This window comes from Psittacula echo (assembly GCF_963264785.1).
Source record: "Psittacula echo genome assembly, chromosome: 4".
NCBI classification, from domain to species: Eukaryota; Metazoa; Chordata; class Aves; order Psittaciformes; family Psittacidae; genus Psittacula; species Psittacula echo.
The window spans coordinates 62,029,123-62,049,024 of NC_137738.1; the positions used below are offsets into that span (position 1 = coordinate 62,029,123).

At 39.6% G+C, this 19,902-nt stretch overlaps 1 protein-coding gene across 3 annotated transcripts in view; it reads right to left on the reverse strand.

Moving 5' to 3' along the window:
* LIN28B (lin-28 homolog B) overlaps positions 1 to 19,902 on the reverse strand; it is a gene marked incomplete at both ends in the record, with an annotated part of 86,309 nt that overhangs the window by 38,206 nt on the left and 28,201 nt on the right. For all 3 annotated transcript variants that reach the window (XM_080615292.1, XM_080615293.1, XM_080615291.1), the window contains one exon: positions 455 to 639. In XM_080615292.1, coding sequence (XP_080471418.1) covers positions 455 to 639 — 185 coding nt within the window. The remainder of the gene's footprint in view (positions 1 to 454; positions 640 to 19,902) is intronic.

Below are 19,902 nucleotides of genomic sequence, written 5' to 3' on the forward strand. Positions count from 1 at the left end.
GTAAAAATGTAATTAATCAAATTATGCATATCTCAACCCTGACTGCACCACCTACACTTTCTTCTGTATAAAATTACTGATGCACAGTTTAAAACCCCACTGCACACAATAGTCTCCTTAGCATGCACAATTCTCACCTAAACATGATGCTATTTAACCTGTATTCAGATTGACCTTTCTTCTCAGTCTAACAGTAATATTTTCAAAATAATAATTACACTCCTTTGCAGCCTCCCTCTAGTTCATTAAAAACCTTCTCAAGTGAAACCAATCAAGTGGGAGATTTATGATACAGCTTAATAAGTTTAATCAAATGACCAGGCTAGATGTAAAAGCCAAATTTACATAGAAGGCTTTCCTTTCACAAATGAATAAACGCTGAAAACATAGTTTCAAGAAAAAAATTGCAAAGAAATAAAAAGGGGGGAGGGGAATAGCAAAGTAAGGTAATTACCTATCTCCCTTTGGTTTTCTTTTTTGTACTGTCTTCCCTTTGGGTCGTCTTTCACTTCCTAAACAGGGGCTCCCACCAGGGCCTGTTACCCGTATTGATTCAAGGCCTTTGGAAGATTTCTTAAAAGTAAATTCCACTGGTTCTCCTTCTTTTAGGCTTCTAAATCCTTCCATGTAAAGCTTGCTCTGTAAATAGGAAAAATACTCTTGGTTAAAAATACTCTTGCCTTAAAAACAATATTTACATTTATTATCAACAGGACAAATTATCCTATTATAGAATACACATGGGCTGAATAACAGTTTTCTCTGTGTGAGCTGTAGCAGGCAAAACTGCAGATTATAATCCTGGATACACTGAACACACTATTCAACACTAAACAAGTAACAAAAACCTAATTTCAGTACCAGCAAAACTGAAATAACATTTTCGTTTTCCATGATGAATGTTATAAATCTAAGAAGCAGAGAAAATGCTGTACTCTTAAACCAAGTGTCTAACAGGCATCAGGAACTGTAAAGGATTTTCAACAAAACAGAAAGAGAACAAATATTCACTTCAGGGCTAATCTGTTTATGATCAAAATCATCATAGTTCATATTTCTGGGACGTGACTCTGCTGCTCAGAAAATGAATCAAAGATACAATGAGCAGGAGGAAGGCACTCTGAACAAAGTCTACTGAAACAGGCAATTCAAATATCCTTAGTGAGCTGCTGTATTTCTGTTCACTACCCCAAAAATCTTATCTAATTAGCATGACTTACATATAGATTTGTATTTTCATTTACAGAAAAGGAAATTATTATTATCAGTGCAATTAAAATATATACTGAAAAATCTTCTGATATTACACTATAGCAGCAAAATCTTGGACAAGCTGAAATCAACAGGAGCTCACCATTGATTTGGATGCAATGAAAATTTTCATCTCAATTCCTAATAAATTACCTGGGTTTAAATAGTAGGTCTAAGTCCCAGGACAATTATGATTAATCAAACTCTTAAATAAAATTAATCAAAGTAAGTGAGACAACTTGGGGGGAGCATGGATAAAATGGCAGGACACTGGTTGCACTAAATGTTTAAGTTACACACTACACGAATGAGATCAGTTGGACTCGCAGAGAATACTACAAAATCCACCAATTTCCAAACACTTGCAGTTTATTCAGGGAAGTTATAAACATGTTTTCTTCCTTTGCTCACGAACTCTTCATAGCAAAGAGAAAAATGTTTCCCGACTGTTACTCTGTTCTCCAGCAATCAGCAGTTGAACCATGGAGTCAAGAAGGTGTCATCCCACTCATTCACATGTCAAAAAGAGCTGAGTGACACTGGACTCTCTAAGTTACATCCACTATCTGACAAGTGCAAATAAAGAATGTGTTCAAACCAGAGGGCAATCCCCGAGATGGGATCTCTGTAATCACGTTATGGGTATGGGAGGTTTGCAGCACCAAGCCACTATTTCATCAGAGAGCAAGAACTGACATCTCAAGAGTTCATGGCTCATACACAAAGGAGGGAGCTGGTCTCTTCCCAAGGATATATGTAGAACAGGACAGAAGGCAACAGGCCCAAGCTGCTTCACAGGAAACTCCATCCAGACATGAGAAGTAGCTCACCATGAGAAAAACTAAACAAAGAAGCCCAGAAAAGTACAGTTCCCTTTTCTGGAAACAGCTAAGACTCACCTTAAAGGTAGATAATCACCTAATCCAAGGCCCTGCTTTCAGCAAAAGGTTGGACCAGATGATCTCAAGAGGTCCCTTCCAAGCTTGACTTTTCCGTGATTCAGCTAGCTTAATCTGGAGCTACATCACACCTGGCAAGACTGGAAAACAGAATTCCAGTTCCTGGTTCTGGAACAGTTAGGGAACTTGTATCATGTAACTTCTCCTTGTCTTTCTAAAGAGAGATGCCACTGCAGAGTCCACTGCCCACAGAACTAATAGACTAAGTTAAAAAATATAAAATTATTATGAATATTTATTTTAATGAAACCATGTAAAAGCATAAGCACCTTTGCTTCCAAAAAACCCAAGTACCAGACCAGTTGAGTCCTCACAGCCTACCCAGCAGCAACCATTCCTAATTCCAACAAGATACTACCAATGCCAGTCTGGCTGAGGGACTCAGTTGTTTGTGATTTTTCCAGCAGCCAAAAGTAAGCAAGAACACAGCTCCACTGGTTAGGATGAAGGCTGGTTTTGCTTATCCAGTTGTACAGCTCTAGTACATGTGGCTCTATCACAAAATGTTGTAACAGTGTGAAGCATGAGACAAATAGTTGACTTTCTAGATAAGAGGTTGAGTACTATTTAAAATGGAAAGAGGAAAAGGGGGGTGACAATACAGTGAGAGGAGCAACACACATTAAAGTAGAAAAATATAAGATCTGTCCCTTGAATCAGAAGCTTGGCTGTTTTTTTAAATGAAAATATAACATATGGAAAGGAAATACGCAACTTTTCTCACTGATACAACCAGAAACAGCAAGTCTACATAAACCAATGAAACCTACCCAGGAAGGCAATATTATTTCAAGCAAGCCCTCCATGTCTATATAGCAATAAGAGGCTCTTTGTCACAAAAAAACCAAACATCCAAGTTCAGAATATCCCTAAAAAAGACACCACCACTTATCAACTGAAACAACTGATCCTGCCTGTGGTATGAATCCATCTCTAGCTCCATACACACTTCAGCAGCCACCAGGGAAAATCTTGTTAAAAGGAAAGAACCAAAGAATATGTATTTTGTCCCAAACTAAAACATAGAGTTAAATGTTCCAAAGCTAAACAATCATGACAAAACCAATGGGTAGTGATCATAAGGTGAACCTCAAGCCAATAAACATAAGTCCTTATTTCTCAGCAATACTGAACACAGCATGGACGCTTTTGTCTTTTTAACTATAACTTAATGAAGATATAGTTAAGTCTCAGCAAGACTTAGGTGTTTTTCTTTCCAAGTTTCACTGTTATAAAACAAATGCCAAAAGGTTGACATCTGATATGCACATAACATCTTCTACTTTACTTCAAAAGAAATAAGTACTTAAAACACAACCTAAACCAGGGCATTATTAGTTTTTTAAAATGTTTTTATTTTTCTCATTTCACTTTTAGCCCCAGAACTTATTTCCAAACTAAGCACTGTATTTACAAGAGGAATTTAAAAAATATTTAAAAGCCAAAGTAATGGGACAATTAACGCTTTCACAAATTGTTATGCAAGTGCACAGTTTTTTGCATGTTTAGTTTTTTTTAAGCTCCTTTAACAACAGAAAATGTTGAAAAAAACATTCCAAATGACTTTGCACAGTACTCTCCTTGAGTACACCTCAACAGCTTTTTAATGTTATAGATGCATTTGGTGCCATCTGACTTACTTTGTAAATGTATACCACTGTGCTGTCAGCCGACTCATGGTGAGATTCTCTGAGGGTGCAATAACAATTCAAACCCATTGTGAAAAAATGGCATTTGGAACCCAGCAAAACATATCTAAAACCTGAATCCCTCAACTTCTCTATAAAGAGTTGGGACAAAAAATGTCTCTAAAGTTGATAATTTAATGTTGAGAGACCTAGCTCAGTGCTTTCCTCGCATTACTTAAACAAATAAAACCCATACAATTAAAAGCAGCCAAAGTTTCAAGTCAGTGAACCATTTCTAGAGCCCTGAATGGGGTGTATGGGCACACCGCCAATGAACAAAGGGAAAAACTTAAAAGCAACATGCTTTTCTTCCTTTCTCTCTCTTTCAGCTGTCAGAGACTTTGCTGTTATTTTTACCAGCAGTCAATACAGTGATTTCAGAGCTTTTTTCTTTTCCCCTTTTAACTTGACAGGAGCATTTCTAACTTTTTTTTTTTTTAATAGGTATCCTATTATTTCTTGCTATTTTAGCCTATAGTCTCACACATCTCACTCATGAGCAAAGGCTTGGTCCAAAATGCTGGCAATTTCGTAAGAATATTAGCAACAACAAAAAATAAGAGTGAAAAAATCCAAGATGACAAGTTCTTGGAAAGCATTTCCTACTATGAAACAAATATCAAAACATAACTGTAACAAAATATAAACTGTATTAGCAAGATGGTCCATTCAGACCATCTCCTGGTAAAAGTACCATTTCCTGGGCAGTGTCAGGGAGAGCTTACAATTCTCACCAGGCTCTAGGAAAGAAAGGAAGTTTGGAATTATGGCTTATTACTGAGGCCAAATCGCCTCCAGTACGTGTGCATTATTTTTATTAACATGGGGAGGGAAAGGGGTAACAGGGTCCCTGTAAGTACCTCCTCATAACAACTTTGCCATTTCCAGTCAGGGCTGTGACCAACTGCTGTCACAGACATTAAACTCTTTAAAAGGGGGAGAAAAATAATTCATTGGCGTTCTACTTAGATAATTTATTTTCTGTATCTCTCATTTCTGCCCCTTTTTATCTAGTGATTGACTGATTGCTCAGTAAAATGACCAGATGCCACCACTATGCCGGGTTTCCCAAAGTAAGAAAACAGTTTTCCCTCCAAAATTATCTACAATTAAATCCAGACATGAAGGAAGGCATATCCTTTAAGGCCAACTGCACTGAAGAGTGTTAAGAAATTCTCTCCAAAACAATCTTAATACAGTTCTGTCAAGAGCCAGCAACCTGTGAGTAAAGTACAGAGTAAGAAGACAGAGCAGCAGAACAATTTACACAGGGTCTATACTACTGCTCTTACCTGCATTATGTGGAAACAGAATTTAACTTTTGTACAGTGCAAATGTAGGGGAAAAGCTACAAAATAGTATCAGTTGCATGATACAAGGCCTGCTGCAAGTACTTTTGCTGCCCACCAAAAGTTCATTTTAGGAGATTTGCTAAGATTATATACTTCTGCAGGCACACTGCTAAAACAAACAAAAAGTCCACTACAGTGAACAGCCCTTCCAAGAGCAATGCATAGCTCTTCCGCATTAACAAAGAATTCGAAGACCAAGCACTCACAAGACAACTCGCCATTGACTCCGGCTGACCTCAAGGGCTTTTTCCTGCTCCTAGAGGCTTATCTTGCACCAAATCTGGCACTTCTTGGTCCTCCCCATAAGCCAATTTAACTCACTAATCTGACAGGAAACAAACTTGGTTTAAAAGCAAGGGGGAAGGGAGGGGGCAGAAGGGGGATAAGAGGAAGAGGAAACAGGGATAGATTTTTGTTTTTCCAGTGAGCTAATTCTGTTCACTGAATGGTTAAAGGAGCTCCAGGGCATATACAGTGGAAATGGCAATTTTTGAGATGAGAATGTGTTTAATACTTTTTCTAAAAAAAAAAAAATAAAAAAAAAATAAAAAAATGGTAATCTATAGTATTTTTTTTTAAGTTCAACATAATACAAATAAACTTGACTCCAAAATAGAGCTATAAACCAATTTATTTCTCAAAGATTTGCACTTCAGCTCTTAGGCAATGAAGAGCCATGTATACCACATGTACACAATGTTTATTAGATAGGGTGAGGAAGTAACTGACAGGATGGAAAGAACTGGTACATAGGTAGTAACTGCAATGCAGCTGGTACATCGCAATTTCACATCTTTATTTACTTGGAGTTTGTGGCTTGAATTTCCACCTCAACCATAGCCATGTTCAGAATCTTGTTTCCGTTCACCATCCTGTTTCTCTCTTCACACTGTTACTACTCTTCTCAGTGAGAAGTGTGCAAAAGTATTTATTCAGCTTTTGAACAATAGACGCTAATTCAAAACCACCCTCCTTATACAACAGAAGGATTTCTTCCTTCTCAATTTATTTATATGTCTGAAGAAACTTTTAAGTGCTTTAACTCTTAAGAACTTTTAAGTAAATTCTAACTCAGCTTAATACTTTTGGGTTTTGTTCCACCACAACTTCCAAGAAGTGACTTCCTTTGATAATCTACTTCTTCCTTTTGCATTACCTTTTCTCTACCAATATCCCTCACAGGACAAGGTTTTCTGCTTGAAGGATTAAGTAATTTCCCACAGTTTTCCTTTACTTGAGATTCAATTTTAACCTTTTTCTCCATGTCAGCCTCCAGTACTTCAGCTCACCTATGTTCACCAACCAGTTCTCTTAATTCAATAAATGTCTGCCTTTAAAAAAAAAAAAAAAAAAAAAAGACTTTTTATCATCCTATTTAACTTAAACCAAATTAACCTAGTTCATGTTTTGTCTTCATGTTTTAAATAAACAGGTTTCCTATAAAGTCAGCAATTCCATCCTAGTCCAAAATAACACAACTTCTGAATTACTCTTGGTAAGAAAACTATTGACTGCCACGTACAGAAATATCACATCATTAGAATACAATCTGCACTTAAATACAGATCTGGCCGACTTTATACCCCACCTACAATGCTACTATTCCTACTAGTATTCCTCTCTTATAATATTGTTATTACATTGTATGTATATAACTTATAGAATCATAAAATGGTTTGGGTTGGAAGGGACCTTAAACTTAGAGCTGTATAATAGGTCTTTCATAATTCCTTCCCGAAGTGATTTTGACCAGATTCTACTGTGTCCATGCTACTGTTTGTTTCTTTACATGGTGCCACTTCATTAACAACACCTTACTAACTTTCTGCATAATTTTCAGTATTTGTGTTCAGGCCATGAATGCTATTTGACCATGTTTCCATTGTCTCTGTATCTGATTACACATTCAGCACCAGCTGTTCTGGTTTTGTATACTAATGAAAAGAGCCTGGATAACAAACATCTCATATGCTTTTTCTCCATGACCTCACCCTCTTCTCTTGCTACAGTAAGTATACTTTTTGTTAGTGTATTACCTACACAACTAATCTTCTACTACTAGTTTTCACCCTTCCACTGCTCCTTTGCATAGCTTACTTGTAATGTGCATGTGCAATTCTCATTTACACAATCTTCCTCCTCCTGTGCTTTTAATACCTTAGGCATGAAAGTCAAGCCAGCCTCTTCTCCCATTTCTTAGTTTAAGTATTTTCTCATCAGTCATGCTAGGCACAAGGTAGTTTTAGGACTCATTTCAGACAATTGAAAGGAAAGGTTCGTCTTCCCCCCTCTCAGTCTCATACTGACTCAGAAAGAAAACCATTTGCCTCTTCTTGGTAATGTCAGGTTTTCAGCTATTGTTCCTGTTCCCTGAATCAGTTCCATGCAGAGTCAAAAAACCCACCAGCACACCTCAAAAGAAGACATGGCAGGTAAGGCTGTCCTGTGCAGCACCTTGACAACTTACCAATTACACTGCCTCAGCGATCTGAAACCACACTGTTAATCCCAAACAGTTTATAATACCCTCTGAAGTCCACCCATTTGAGAAGCATCTCCTTCTCTTGACGGCATTCCAATGATTGAAAACCTCCAAGCTCCCTCCTCACAAGTGCTCCCTCACTACTGACCACACTGCCTTTGGGAGTGACCACAGATCCCCGGGGGATGGTGGCATGGCCCTTCCCTTCCTTCACTCACCACTGAGCTATCCCACCCTCAGGCAAGTGCAGTCACTTCATGCAACTGAAAGCAACTAATTTTCTGTTCCCAATACTCATCTGCTGTAAGGCAGTGTTGCATGGACCTGAAGACTGTACAAAATTTAGGAACAAATGAACATAGAATCATAGAAGAGTTAGGGCTGGAAAGGACCTTAAGATCATCTAGTTCCAATCCCCCTGCCATGGGCAGGGACACCCCACACTAAACCATGTCACCCAAGGCCTCATCCAACCTGGCCTTGAACACCGCCAAGGATGGAGCATTCACAACCTCCCTGGGCAACCCATTCCAGTGCCTCACCACCCTCACAGTAAAGAATTTCTTCCTTATATCCAATCTAAACTTCCCCTGTTTAAGTTTTAACCCGTTACCCTTTGTCCTGTCACTACAGTCCCTAATGAAGAGTCCATCCCCAGCATCCTTGTAGGCCCCCTTCAGATACTGGAAGGCTGCTATGAGGTCTCCACACAGCCTTCTCTTCTCCAGGCTGAACAGCCCCAACTTCCTCAGCCTATCTTCATATAGGAGGTGCTCCAGTCCCCTGATCATCCTCGTGGCCCTCCTCTGCACTTGTTCCAACAGTTCCATGTCCTTTTTATGTTGAGGACACCAGAACTGCACACAATACTCCAAGTGAGGTCTCACGAGAGCAGAGTAGAGGGGCAGGATCACCTCCTTCGACCTGCTGGTCACGCTCCTCTTGATGCAGCCCAGGATACGGTTGGCTTTCTGGGCTGCAAGCGCACAATGAAGCCGGCTCATGTTCATTTTCTCATCGACCAACACCCCCAAGTCCTTCTCTGCAGGGCTGCTCTGAATCTCTTCTTTTATGCAACCAATAATTAAGGCAGAATATCCTTTTTCTATTATTATTGGGAGGAGGCACTTTTTTCCCTGTTTATTCTTCTTTCATGGGACAAGGGCCTGAGAAAAAACTTCCCTATGGGGGGAAAACAAACATGCCTATGGGAATGGTGTACCTCTTCCCCTGATGATGTGCTGTACACTGGAAAATTCATAAATATACATATGGAAATACTGTGAGCTGTGTACTTTCTTGGAGTCCACTAAGTATTTTTCAAGCCTCACAAACCTCCATGGAAGAGGTCAAAACAAGCCATTCTTGCTTGCATTCTATAACCTGAAGAAAGGAGGTGTCAGAGAGTCCTAGACCTCCCCTCTTCCCCTCCCCCTCCCCCAAAAAAAAGTTAGAAAAAGAAAAAAAAAAACACCCAAAAGAAAAAAGAAAAGAAGGGGAAAGAGGGGAAAAGGGAGGGAGAAAAGGGGACCACCAGAAAATTCTTGAATGTCACCAAGTCTGGTTCTCTCATTTCTTCCACAAGGGATACAAATACACTGAATCCTGTGTGATGGATGTGGCTGAGCTGCCTCCTGTCTGGCATCTCTCCTATGATTTAACAGTGAGAACAGAACAGAATATGGCTGCTATTCACTCATTTTAAAAAGCACACTGAATATACTGGAACACAGTTCTCACAGATCTAAAAATCAGCTGATTTCAATGTAGATTGTCCCATAAACACACGTGGAAGTGCAGAAGCACAGGAAGGCGCAATGTACAACCCACACAGTTTGCTGCATTTTTCAAGTACTGAAAATGTACTCAGGCAGAAAGCACAGACTCAATGGCAAGAGTTATTTCACCTAAAACTAAACCACAATTTCCTCCAGATTTACTACACCTTGCTAGTGTTGTTAACCACATTTTCAGAAACAACTGCAGCATCTCTATTTTCCATGCCTGCCCGACGATGTCTGTGAGCTTCGTTTCTGTGTTCCTCTATACACCCCTACGCATGGGAACGTCAATCCCCTATGCCAGGGGATATATAAAGATATATATAAGATATATAGTCTTAGCTATATAAAGGTTTCCTCACCACCTCCTGCTATCCCAAACAGACTACATATAATTAAAAAAAAAATCAGGTCTAGACTGTGCTCTTCTAATTCAGATGTAGCAGGATCTCTCACTTTTCCCTTCTCCTGCATACAACTGCCCCGAAGGAGAATCATGTTTTCTTACTGCACACCCTTAGCATTCATCTCTGGGAAGCTGTCCTTAACCTTTAAATTGGTTACAAGTATCGAAAAATAGTACCAGGAAAATCCTGAGAAAGTGGTTCACCCACCTTTTTGCATCCCAGCTTTACATGAGAAAATTGACCAGTTCACGTCTCACTGGTAAACAGAAGAGCAGCCAACACTGTGGGCAACTACAGAAGCCACAGGCTGACACTGAAAAAAATGGTGTTTCATACAAATGATTCCTCAAGTCAGGAGTACAGAGGGAGTTATGAACATGTTAAGACAGTTCAGCTCACCCTATTCTCATAGCAAAATATAACCCAATGTACCAACCTGCCTCTCTTCCAGAAGCATGGTGTAACAGGTAACTACCAACAATTCTCCAGACCAGTGGGGGAACAGCGAGTTGGGGAGCAGGCAGCTGGGCTGTGTTGGTAGGTACAGGCTAATGTACATCCAGGACAGAAAGAACCTCACTTGTGAGCAGTAAATTGAAGCAGGACTACTGGTTAGAAAGGATGGCGGTAAGAGAGATGGTGGGTAGATCATGCTGGAACACAGCAACTTGACCTTCTCAAGGGGCAGGGGCCAAGGTGGTGGAAGGGCTGGGCCACACTGAAAAAGCAGGGGTGGCAGCCTACAGGGAAAGGCCTGGGGGAATGGCCTGGCTGACAATTCAAGCTAAAACTCATCTGTGGAGAGGAAATGGCTTACAGTTACAGTGGCTACAGGCTCTCAAAGCCACAGAAGAGTCAACTCCCCTCTCTTCCCAGGCTGTGAAGGCACTGGAGGGGCTCAAGTCCTTGAGGGCTTACAGCCCAGTCCTGACTTGGCCTGTCCTAGCAGTCCACCCCTGCCACTACCTCCTTTTGTTTCTCCTCTTCTGGTGGGTCCCAGCTGCCTATAGACTGAAGCCTGAAGAACTGTCCCCATACCACCACCACCACCTTTCCCAGGCCATGGGCTGAGAAGAGAGCCTGCCAGCCCAGCACAGTGCCACAACTGCAACCTCATGGGTTCTTGCCTCAGAAACCAGAAATCCCTGCTGTGCAGGATGCTATCTAAAAACCACCATCAGCTGCACAAGTGCAAAGCCCTTCCATACTTCAATGACCCTTTCTAATACTTGAGAGAGAAGAAAGCTGTCTGCTTGAAAGCTACTGTGAGTAAGTGAGCACACATGATATTTTAGCCAAATGGGAGTTAACTATGCTCTAAGCAATCCCAACATAAAAATCCGTTATCTTGTAAACAAGAACCTCTCTTAAACTATTCTCAAGCTTTTGATCAAATATTATTTTTACTTTTATGGTACAGGTGTCCTTGGACTCACATTGCACTGTGCAAGGTACTGCACAAACGATACAAGAAGGCATGGATGATCAACAGGCAATACATCAATCCTGCTAAATCATTTAGAGGTCAGAACCTGCATTTACTACTTATTTTTAAATTCAGTTTATTTAAAATGCCAATATACAATTGAAACACAAAAATAAAAATACTGGTTAGACTGTTTACTAAAATCAAAGTCATCATGAACACAAAAATAAGAGAAGAATAAATGACAAAAGTGGTGGTGTTCAAATGTCATTGCTCATAAAGCAGATAAGTGATAAATAGGCTGAAATTTTTATTTGGGCTGGTTTATTTTTAAGTTGTAGTTATTTTCCCGTTTTCCTTTACTGTAAAAGACAAATTAAACAACAACATGTATTAACAGCTCCTGATTTACGATTCAAGTTCTCTAGCATTTCTGGTTTGGGTATGTTTTTTTTTTTTTTTATTTTTTTTATTTGTTTGGGTTTTTGTTGTTGTTGTTTTGGGGTTTTGTTTGTTTGGTTTTGGTTTTTGTTTTTAAATTATGGTTAATTTCAGCTATTTTTAGGAGATTATACATTTACTAATTTTTAAAATTTTTTAATCTAGTATAGAATAATCCAGTATCCCATCAGTTCTACCAATTTACAGTCAGCTATATCTTCATTAGATACAACTATATCAGAATTAAAATATTGATTAGATAATCAGATATTTGAATAAAAGAACACTTTTGTCTTGGAGGAAGAATAAGCACAAAGTTATTCTACACTTCAAACCTTTATCGCATATTTCTGGAGGGAAGGGAGTGTCAGGTCATCTAAATACATGACAGTTGAGGTACTAGAGAGCAGTGAAACTAGTAATAAGTGTCTAACACGGTCAGGACATAACAGCAAATGAGTGAATGACTTCAAATTATTTTTTTAGAAATACAGGGTAGTAGAAGGAGATAGCACTGATGATTCAAAAAGCAACCTGAACTTAGCAGCACCTTCAAATTATTTGGGAGAGTATTTAATTTGTAACATTACTGTGAACTAGTTCTCAAACAGCTGCATTTTAAAAGCTGACAGAAATGGTTAGTTTGGAGTCACTTTTGTTATAAATGCATAACCTATATTCTGTTACAAAGGAAAAATGTTTCAATGAAACGTCTGAATTTACAGTGATACAAATGAGAAAACAGCATGTAAGGCAAAACTTTTCAAAAGTAAATGTGATAAAACTGATTTTTATGGAAGAGAACAAAGGATTTTAACCATCAAAGATTTTTTTCAATTTATTAGCATAGGTGTTTACTTTTAAGATAGTATCTTATTACTATAGTTATGATTATATTTATTGAGAAAGTACTTGTGAAACTGGAATACCACACATATAACTGCATTAATCAAATGACAGTAATGTTGGCTTCTGCTCAGATTACACAATGCAAGACTACTTAAATATTAAGACTCAAATACTAAAACTGTCATTTTTATGCCCTAATTTTAGCATGCTCTGCCAAAGAATGCAAATGTTTTCCAAGGCCTCCTGAAAAAGGGTCAGATCAGCTGCAGCAGGAACACACCAAGGGGTTCCTTAAGGACAAGTCCTTCCTCTTACAGTCTGCTGACACAGCTCCCATCAACACTCAGTGGGGAGAGCAGACCCAGAAGCATCTGCCTGTTAATGCTGAATTTATCTGCTTTTGTGGGTTGGTTACACCTCACACACACCAGACACTGCATTATGAAACGTAGACAGGTGATTAGTTCTGATGCAGTTGTAAGGCAAACATTCCACAGGAGAAATCCTTCCAAACACGTTTATGGTTTAGCTGCATCACCTAGTAATATCCTTTCAATATCATGATTTGAGCTGTAGACTGTCCCCTGTCCTCCTTTTAACACTAAAAGCATGGTGCTCCACAGGGCACCGGTGGCACATGTGACACGCTCAGGCTTCCACTGCCTGTCAGGGGTACAGATCCTGGCTGACAAATTACTAAGTATCTTCTCTTCCCAATATTCCCTTTCCAGGGACATCACAAGACCAAGGACACTAACTTTGCAGTAGTTACATTTTCGTAACTTCCAAGATGTTTATTTCTGTTGTACTCATCTGTAATAACATTAGAATAGTCCTCTATATAATGATTTCATTCCTCTCATCGTTCTGGCCAAACACTTCTCCTCCTCTTAACGCTACACTTCATATAGGGAAAAAAAAACCCAAAACAACAAAACCAACAAACCAAACTATACAAAAATTGAAGTCTTCACTGCAACATATTTGTTTCCACTCAGGCCTTTTGCTGCATTAATGTAACGGTCTGATCTCACAGTCTGCCTAACAGCAGTGAAAGCTGCCAACACTCCCCACACCAATAGCTTAGTACCCCTCAAAAAATGAAAACCATAGTAAACAAAATATAGCCTGAAATCTCTACCATCGGTGTTACTCCTTTACAGGTCCAATAAAAGCTGCCTGTTCCTTGAGCTGTTTGCTTTTAATGCCAGAAGTAAACAAATTCCAGGCTCCGCTTTTATTGAACTGTTTGGAAGAGAAAGCTCCAAAGGCTAAAATCATAGGTACATGGCACAGTAACTGTGATGCACGAAACACAGCTGAGTTGTGGCAAACATTAAATTCTGTGTATCCTTTATTTAGAATCTTTTCAGTGACGTATCTTATAACCATATTCACACCATGTCGTGGTTTAAGCCAGTCGGCAAGTCAGCCACGCAGTTTCTACTCCCCCTCAGCCAAAGGGATGGGGAGGAGAATCGAAAGAATGTAACTCCCACGGGTTGAGATAAAAACAGTCCAGTAACCAAGGTACAACACAAATCACCACTGCCACCATCACCACCACCAATGATAAGAGAAATAACAAGGAAAGAGAATACAACACCACCTGCCGAAAACGAGCCCGACAGAGCAAAAGGGACGTGCCCTTCCGGGTAACTCCCAGTTACATCCCCCGGCATGACGTGCTGTGGTATGGAATACCTCTTTGGCCCGTTTGGGTCAGGTGTCCTGTCCCTGCTTCCTCCCACCTTCTCCTCCTCCCTGGCAGAGCATGAGACTCACGAAGTCCTTGGTCAGGGTAAACATTCTGACCAGCAACTGAAAACATCGGCTTTATCAGTATTATTCCCAGGCCAAAAGTCAAAACACAGCACTGCACCAGCTACTAAGAAGGAGAAAAACTGACTGCTGCTGCTGAACCCAGGACGCACCAATATTTTTTTTGCTATTATGCAAAATACAGCCATTTGTACCTGAAAGCATAACACATTATGTTGGGGGTGTAGCAGATGATCATAAAAATCAAGCAAGTATAAATTAAAGTGAGAGAAGTAAAAAGCGGTTACACTTGCAGCTGTATGTGCAGCTTGAGTATTTTCTCAGTTTCTTCTTCCTTGACCATACAACTCAACTTTCCCTTATCACAGTTTATATACATGTGTATGTGCATGTGCAAATGCGTATGTAATTTAAAGCCAACTCCATAACCTACCTTGATCAAATAGATAAACCAAACAGAGGCCAAATTACAAAGTAGGCCACACAAGATGCCCATTACAGAGTACAATAAAACATTAGCTAGAAAGCTCTTGCTGGCAGAAAAAAATTACTTGCCAGTAACCTGAGTTCTGCAAATGCCTCTTGTACATATTATGATATGGGGGAAAGAGGTATGTTGCAGTATTTAACCACAAGAGCTTTTTTTAATACAGGTAGTACCTACACTGGATATATGTGCTAAGCAGTTCTTGCACCAGCAGCTTCCAGACAGGTATCCTACCCGGAGAGAAAGCCAGCAGAATTAGAAGGAGAAGCACAGGAGAAGGCAGGCTACTGAGCAATTTTTCAGGCTCTGGTTAAATGAACTCTAATGATTACCATTAGATTCACTTAAGCATGGGTCAATATCTGTGCAGTCTTTGACTCTCAGTTATAGCTACAAATAGCTGTGGAGATGCAGTGATGTGAACTGAGCAGGAAAAACTGAAAAACTATTTGTGTGTGGGAATGACTCAGCTTTAAGTAAATCTGGTTTTGGGAGATGGTAGATGAAAATGTTATATGAAATAACCTGAAAACCTAGAGTAGGAACACAATGAATCTTCAGGGAAGATCTGTTACTACTACCCTCTGCAATCCCCAAAATAACACACCACTTTCCAAGAATTTAGAATCATAGAACGGTTTGGGTTGGAAGCGACATTAAAGATCATCTAGTTGCAATCCATGGGCAGGGATACCTTCCACTAGACCAGGTTGCTCAAAGTCCCATCCAGCCTGGCCTTGAACACTTCCAGGGATGGTGCAGCCACAACTTCTCTTGGCAACCTGTTTTCAGTTATCTCACCCCCTTATAGTAAAGAATTTCTTGCTTATATCTCATCTAAATCTACCGTCTTTCAGTTTAAAGCCACCCTCCCTTGTTCTATCACTATTTGCTTTTATAGCAGTAACAAGGAGATTGTCATCAACACAAGTGGCAGTCCCACCTGAAAGGCCCTTTACATTCTACCTTAACTAGATCCCTGAAAGTACTGTAACACAGAATTAGAGAAGATGAAAGTATCAATGTGGACACTGTGTAGACACTGTGCTCTTATTTCCACCAGGCTTGGACGGCTGAGGAATATGCTCACTTCTTGTGTTGGATTTTGCTCACTTTGTCAAAAACTATCTGCACCTTCAGGTAGAGACTCAAAACTGCTACAGATAAGAAAGGGGATAAGCAGGATTTAACAGTTGCCAGAAGTCATCCAAGGTCTATATAATGATACGAAATAGAGACTCCGATTGCAATCAGGGCACATCTCCCTCCTGCTGTGACAGAGGAGGCCTGAGAGCCCTGGGATTGTACAGAGGGTGCACAGAGATGAGCTCAGGAGAAAACCTTGCCTGCCTTAGCCATATGGAACATGAACAATGAAGATTCTCACTTTCTCCTATAAAACACATGTAGGGTTAAAGGCATAAATAGATGAGCAGATAACAGTTTCACTGACCAAAGGACAACAGAGGTATTGATACCAAAGCAAGACTAAGAGCTTCTCCAGAAAAAAAGGTTCCAGCAATTTTGGATAACGCAATAAATATGCCTCTAATTAGACAGGCACAGTCTAAGAAAATGTTCTGTGTTAGAGCTCTTGCATTTCTGTTCACTACACTAACAAATCTAACCTCATAAATCTGCTTATCTGGTACTCTTAAAGGTTAAAAAAATACACTACTAATATCTGTATCCACAAAGAAGTAATGAACTAATTCCAGAAGCTCATAGCCACCTCACACAGCAGGGAGAAGATGACAAAGCTTTTGCACAACCTTGTCAGCGTCAGGGAACAATGATTACCCAGTGTGGATGTGAGGCTGTACAAAATCCTGCAGGAAGACTTGGCAGGCTGTGCAGCAACATACCCAGCAGGCACTGCAACATGATCGCAGGAGACTGGACACCAGGAGCTGGAAGCGTACTCCAGAGTGTGCTTCCACACCCCAGGGGAAAACTCACACAGGCCATTTATGACAGACGAACTACTCCCTCCTCCAAGATACAGATAAATAATGTGGCCTACAAGATTGTGAAGGCTCGGTAAACATTCTGCTCATGAGCAAAATGTGTTCATGGATGAAGAGACAAAAAAACCCAAACCAACCAAGAAATAAACAAACAAAAACCCAACAAAAAACCTTAGAGAAACGTGAATCATTTTGAGGCCAATCCTACGTAATCTATCTCACTTTCGTGGACACATACCCTTTCAATTCAATGGATCTTCAGGTCAAATCAGTGAAACTGCTTTTTTCTTCATAGCTACACAGTACTTCTGCACTTCCCGGGCCACTTAGACATGACCACTATGTCATGTGACTAGTTATTTTAAGAATTCAAAGAAAACATAAGATGATGTTCATGATTAGTCACCTGTCAAGTTTCTATGGTTTGCATACCATGTAGGGTTTCTTACAGCTGGCTTTGTTCTGCAGACACAGGAATATTCATCAGAGTAATCAGGTGCATAAACGTCTGTTATGTAGACAGGCAAGATATTTTTGAGGTAAGAAATTTTAAAAGGCAAGGTAGGCTGCCTCAGTGCTTGTAACACGATGCTTCCCTGTTTCGGGAGCAAAGATTTTGCTAGGAGGACAGGGGTTTGAGTATTGTTAAAAGTTTCTGTATATATGAGCCCAGAGCTTGCCTGCTGGAGATCTGGACTGCTGGCATTGCAAATATCACTACTTTATTTTCAGCTCCCCTCCTTGCACTGGTCCTTTTGGTTTTATCCTCCCCGTAAGACATATACGGCAGAAACACTGGCTTTGTCTGTACAAAGATTCAGACAAGGGCTGGTCTCAATTACAGTTGCTGATGTTTGAGCAACAGTAGGTGTCCTCGATTTGATAGAAATTGCTAGTATTTCACTGCTCAAAATGCAGGGTAAAACCAGCTGAGCCAACAGAAGCTTCACTCACCAAGTCTCAGAGTTTAAACTATCACTACTAGATAGATGGCTATCAATGGTGGTGTTTATCTGAAATTTGGAAAAAAAAAAAACCAACCACCCAACCTCAACCTCGCATACACCACGATGCATTATTAATGACCTGTTATACATAAAAACATTTGTCGCATCTGTTTTCTGTTCCTTTTTCTACATCAAAGAGGAACACTGTCGTTTCTGATGCAGCCTGCCCACAAGTCTTGAAAACCTCCAACTCAGTCATACACTATCTAAATGTCAGGAACACTCTTGGATGCCTTAACATGCTTCAGCTTCAGGGCTTAACTGGAATTTCTAATATAGAAATGGTAATATGCTTAATAATGGGCTTAGACTTATAACATATACTAGTTGTGTTTTATACTGTAACAACCTGTACTCACAATTGCATGCAGTATTTTGGTTTTGTCCCTGTTGTTTTCTGCTCTATTTTATTTAATATGAAAAGCTACCCAGGAATGTTTTTTGTCCAAATACAGTATTTTGGTTCTTAAAAACAAAACAAATCGATCAAAATGAAACATCACAAATTAATAATGTTCATAAAATAAAAATACCTGATTCTTTAAACAACAGCTTGAATCTACAATATCTTACTAAATTTCTAAGAGTATGCGTGGACAAAGACAGGGATATGGCTACCTCTATGTAGATACATAGAGAGTATCCTGTTTTCAGAAACTGAGTATTTCTGGAATGACAACAAAACTGTTAGAATTACTCATATAAACTCATTAACATAATTTTTAATTTAAATGATGCTCTTTTCAGGAGAAGGCAGCAGCTCCCTTCTGCTCTTCCCAGCTGCAGATTCTTTCCTCCACCCCTTGTACCAGGCATTCATCTGAGTCATCATTAGTTAAGGTAGCAATGCCAGCACAAAATTAATTCTATAAAAAGAGGATGGGGTTTGGGGGGTGTTCGTTTGCCTTCTTTCTAGAAAACGTTTAGCTTGATGAACTGACTCATGCTGGAGCCTCGGCCAGCATGGAAAGAGTGAAGCAGGTAAGACTGCTCCTTCCAATGCAGCTAAACTCAATGGGCTAAACTTTGATGCCAAATCAGACCCTCGGAGTACCAGTCACCTAAACCTTTAAAAGATAAATGATGTTTAGTAAATAACTGTAATTCCAAAATATTTTTCTTTGTGGGATGTTACATTCATCACACACTATAGTCAAAACTCAGGGCACACACGGATGAACTCTTTGTACAAAATTTGGCATCTGTGATAAAACCTTTTCATCTGTAACTACAAAGACCAGTCCAGTCCTCTACAAGAAAAAGAAATTTTTTTTGAAGTGAGGAAAACAAAAAAAGAGAAAACACTTCACTGAGAAATAAATTTTTTTGTATTAATACACCAAATCTATACAATTAATATCTGATAAGCGAATCAAGATTTTTTCCAACCCCCTTCTCATGTCAGCTTCACACATGCATTGATTCCAACATTATGGATTAGTAAATGCTAACATACTAAAATGGCAACTACTGTTGGAGAAAGTCTGGGTCAACAGTGGAGCTTCCTAGTAACTGGGAACTAATATAAAGCAGGAATGAGAAACATTTCTGGGAGATCAAGCTTGCAGGACAGGGCTTTAAAAATTATTGCCATCAGATCCCCCCTAAAGCCATTAAGTGACAAGAAAAGATATTTCTACCTCAGTATTGGAAGTCAGCCTACAGAACAGCTAATCAAATAAAAAGGTGTTACGCAGAGCATGCTGATCCCTCCCACTCTGCAAAAGGTGTATTACCAATGGTCACAGTATCTGGAAAATACATGCAAGGAAGCAAAAACTTCAGGTTCTACTTGGACTGTGGATGCGGCTGAAGCTAAGCACATTTTTCATGCGCTGTTATGAAGAAAATTTTCAGCCTCCTGCAAGAATCACTAACCCTGACGATCAAATATGTAGTCACATTTTAGACTGTAACTGTGGGCTCATCTTCACTACTGTTAAATCAATTGTACTTAACTCAATTACAATGAGGTAATTACATTAACATGAGTCAGTGCATCCACACATGGCATTTGCACGTG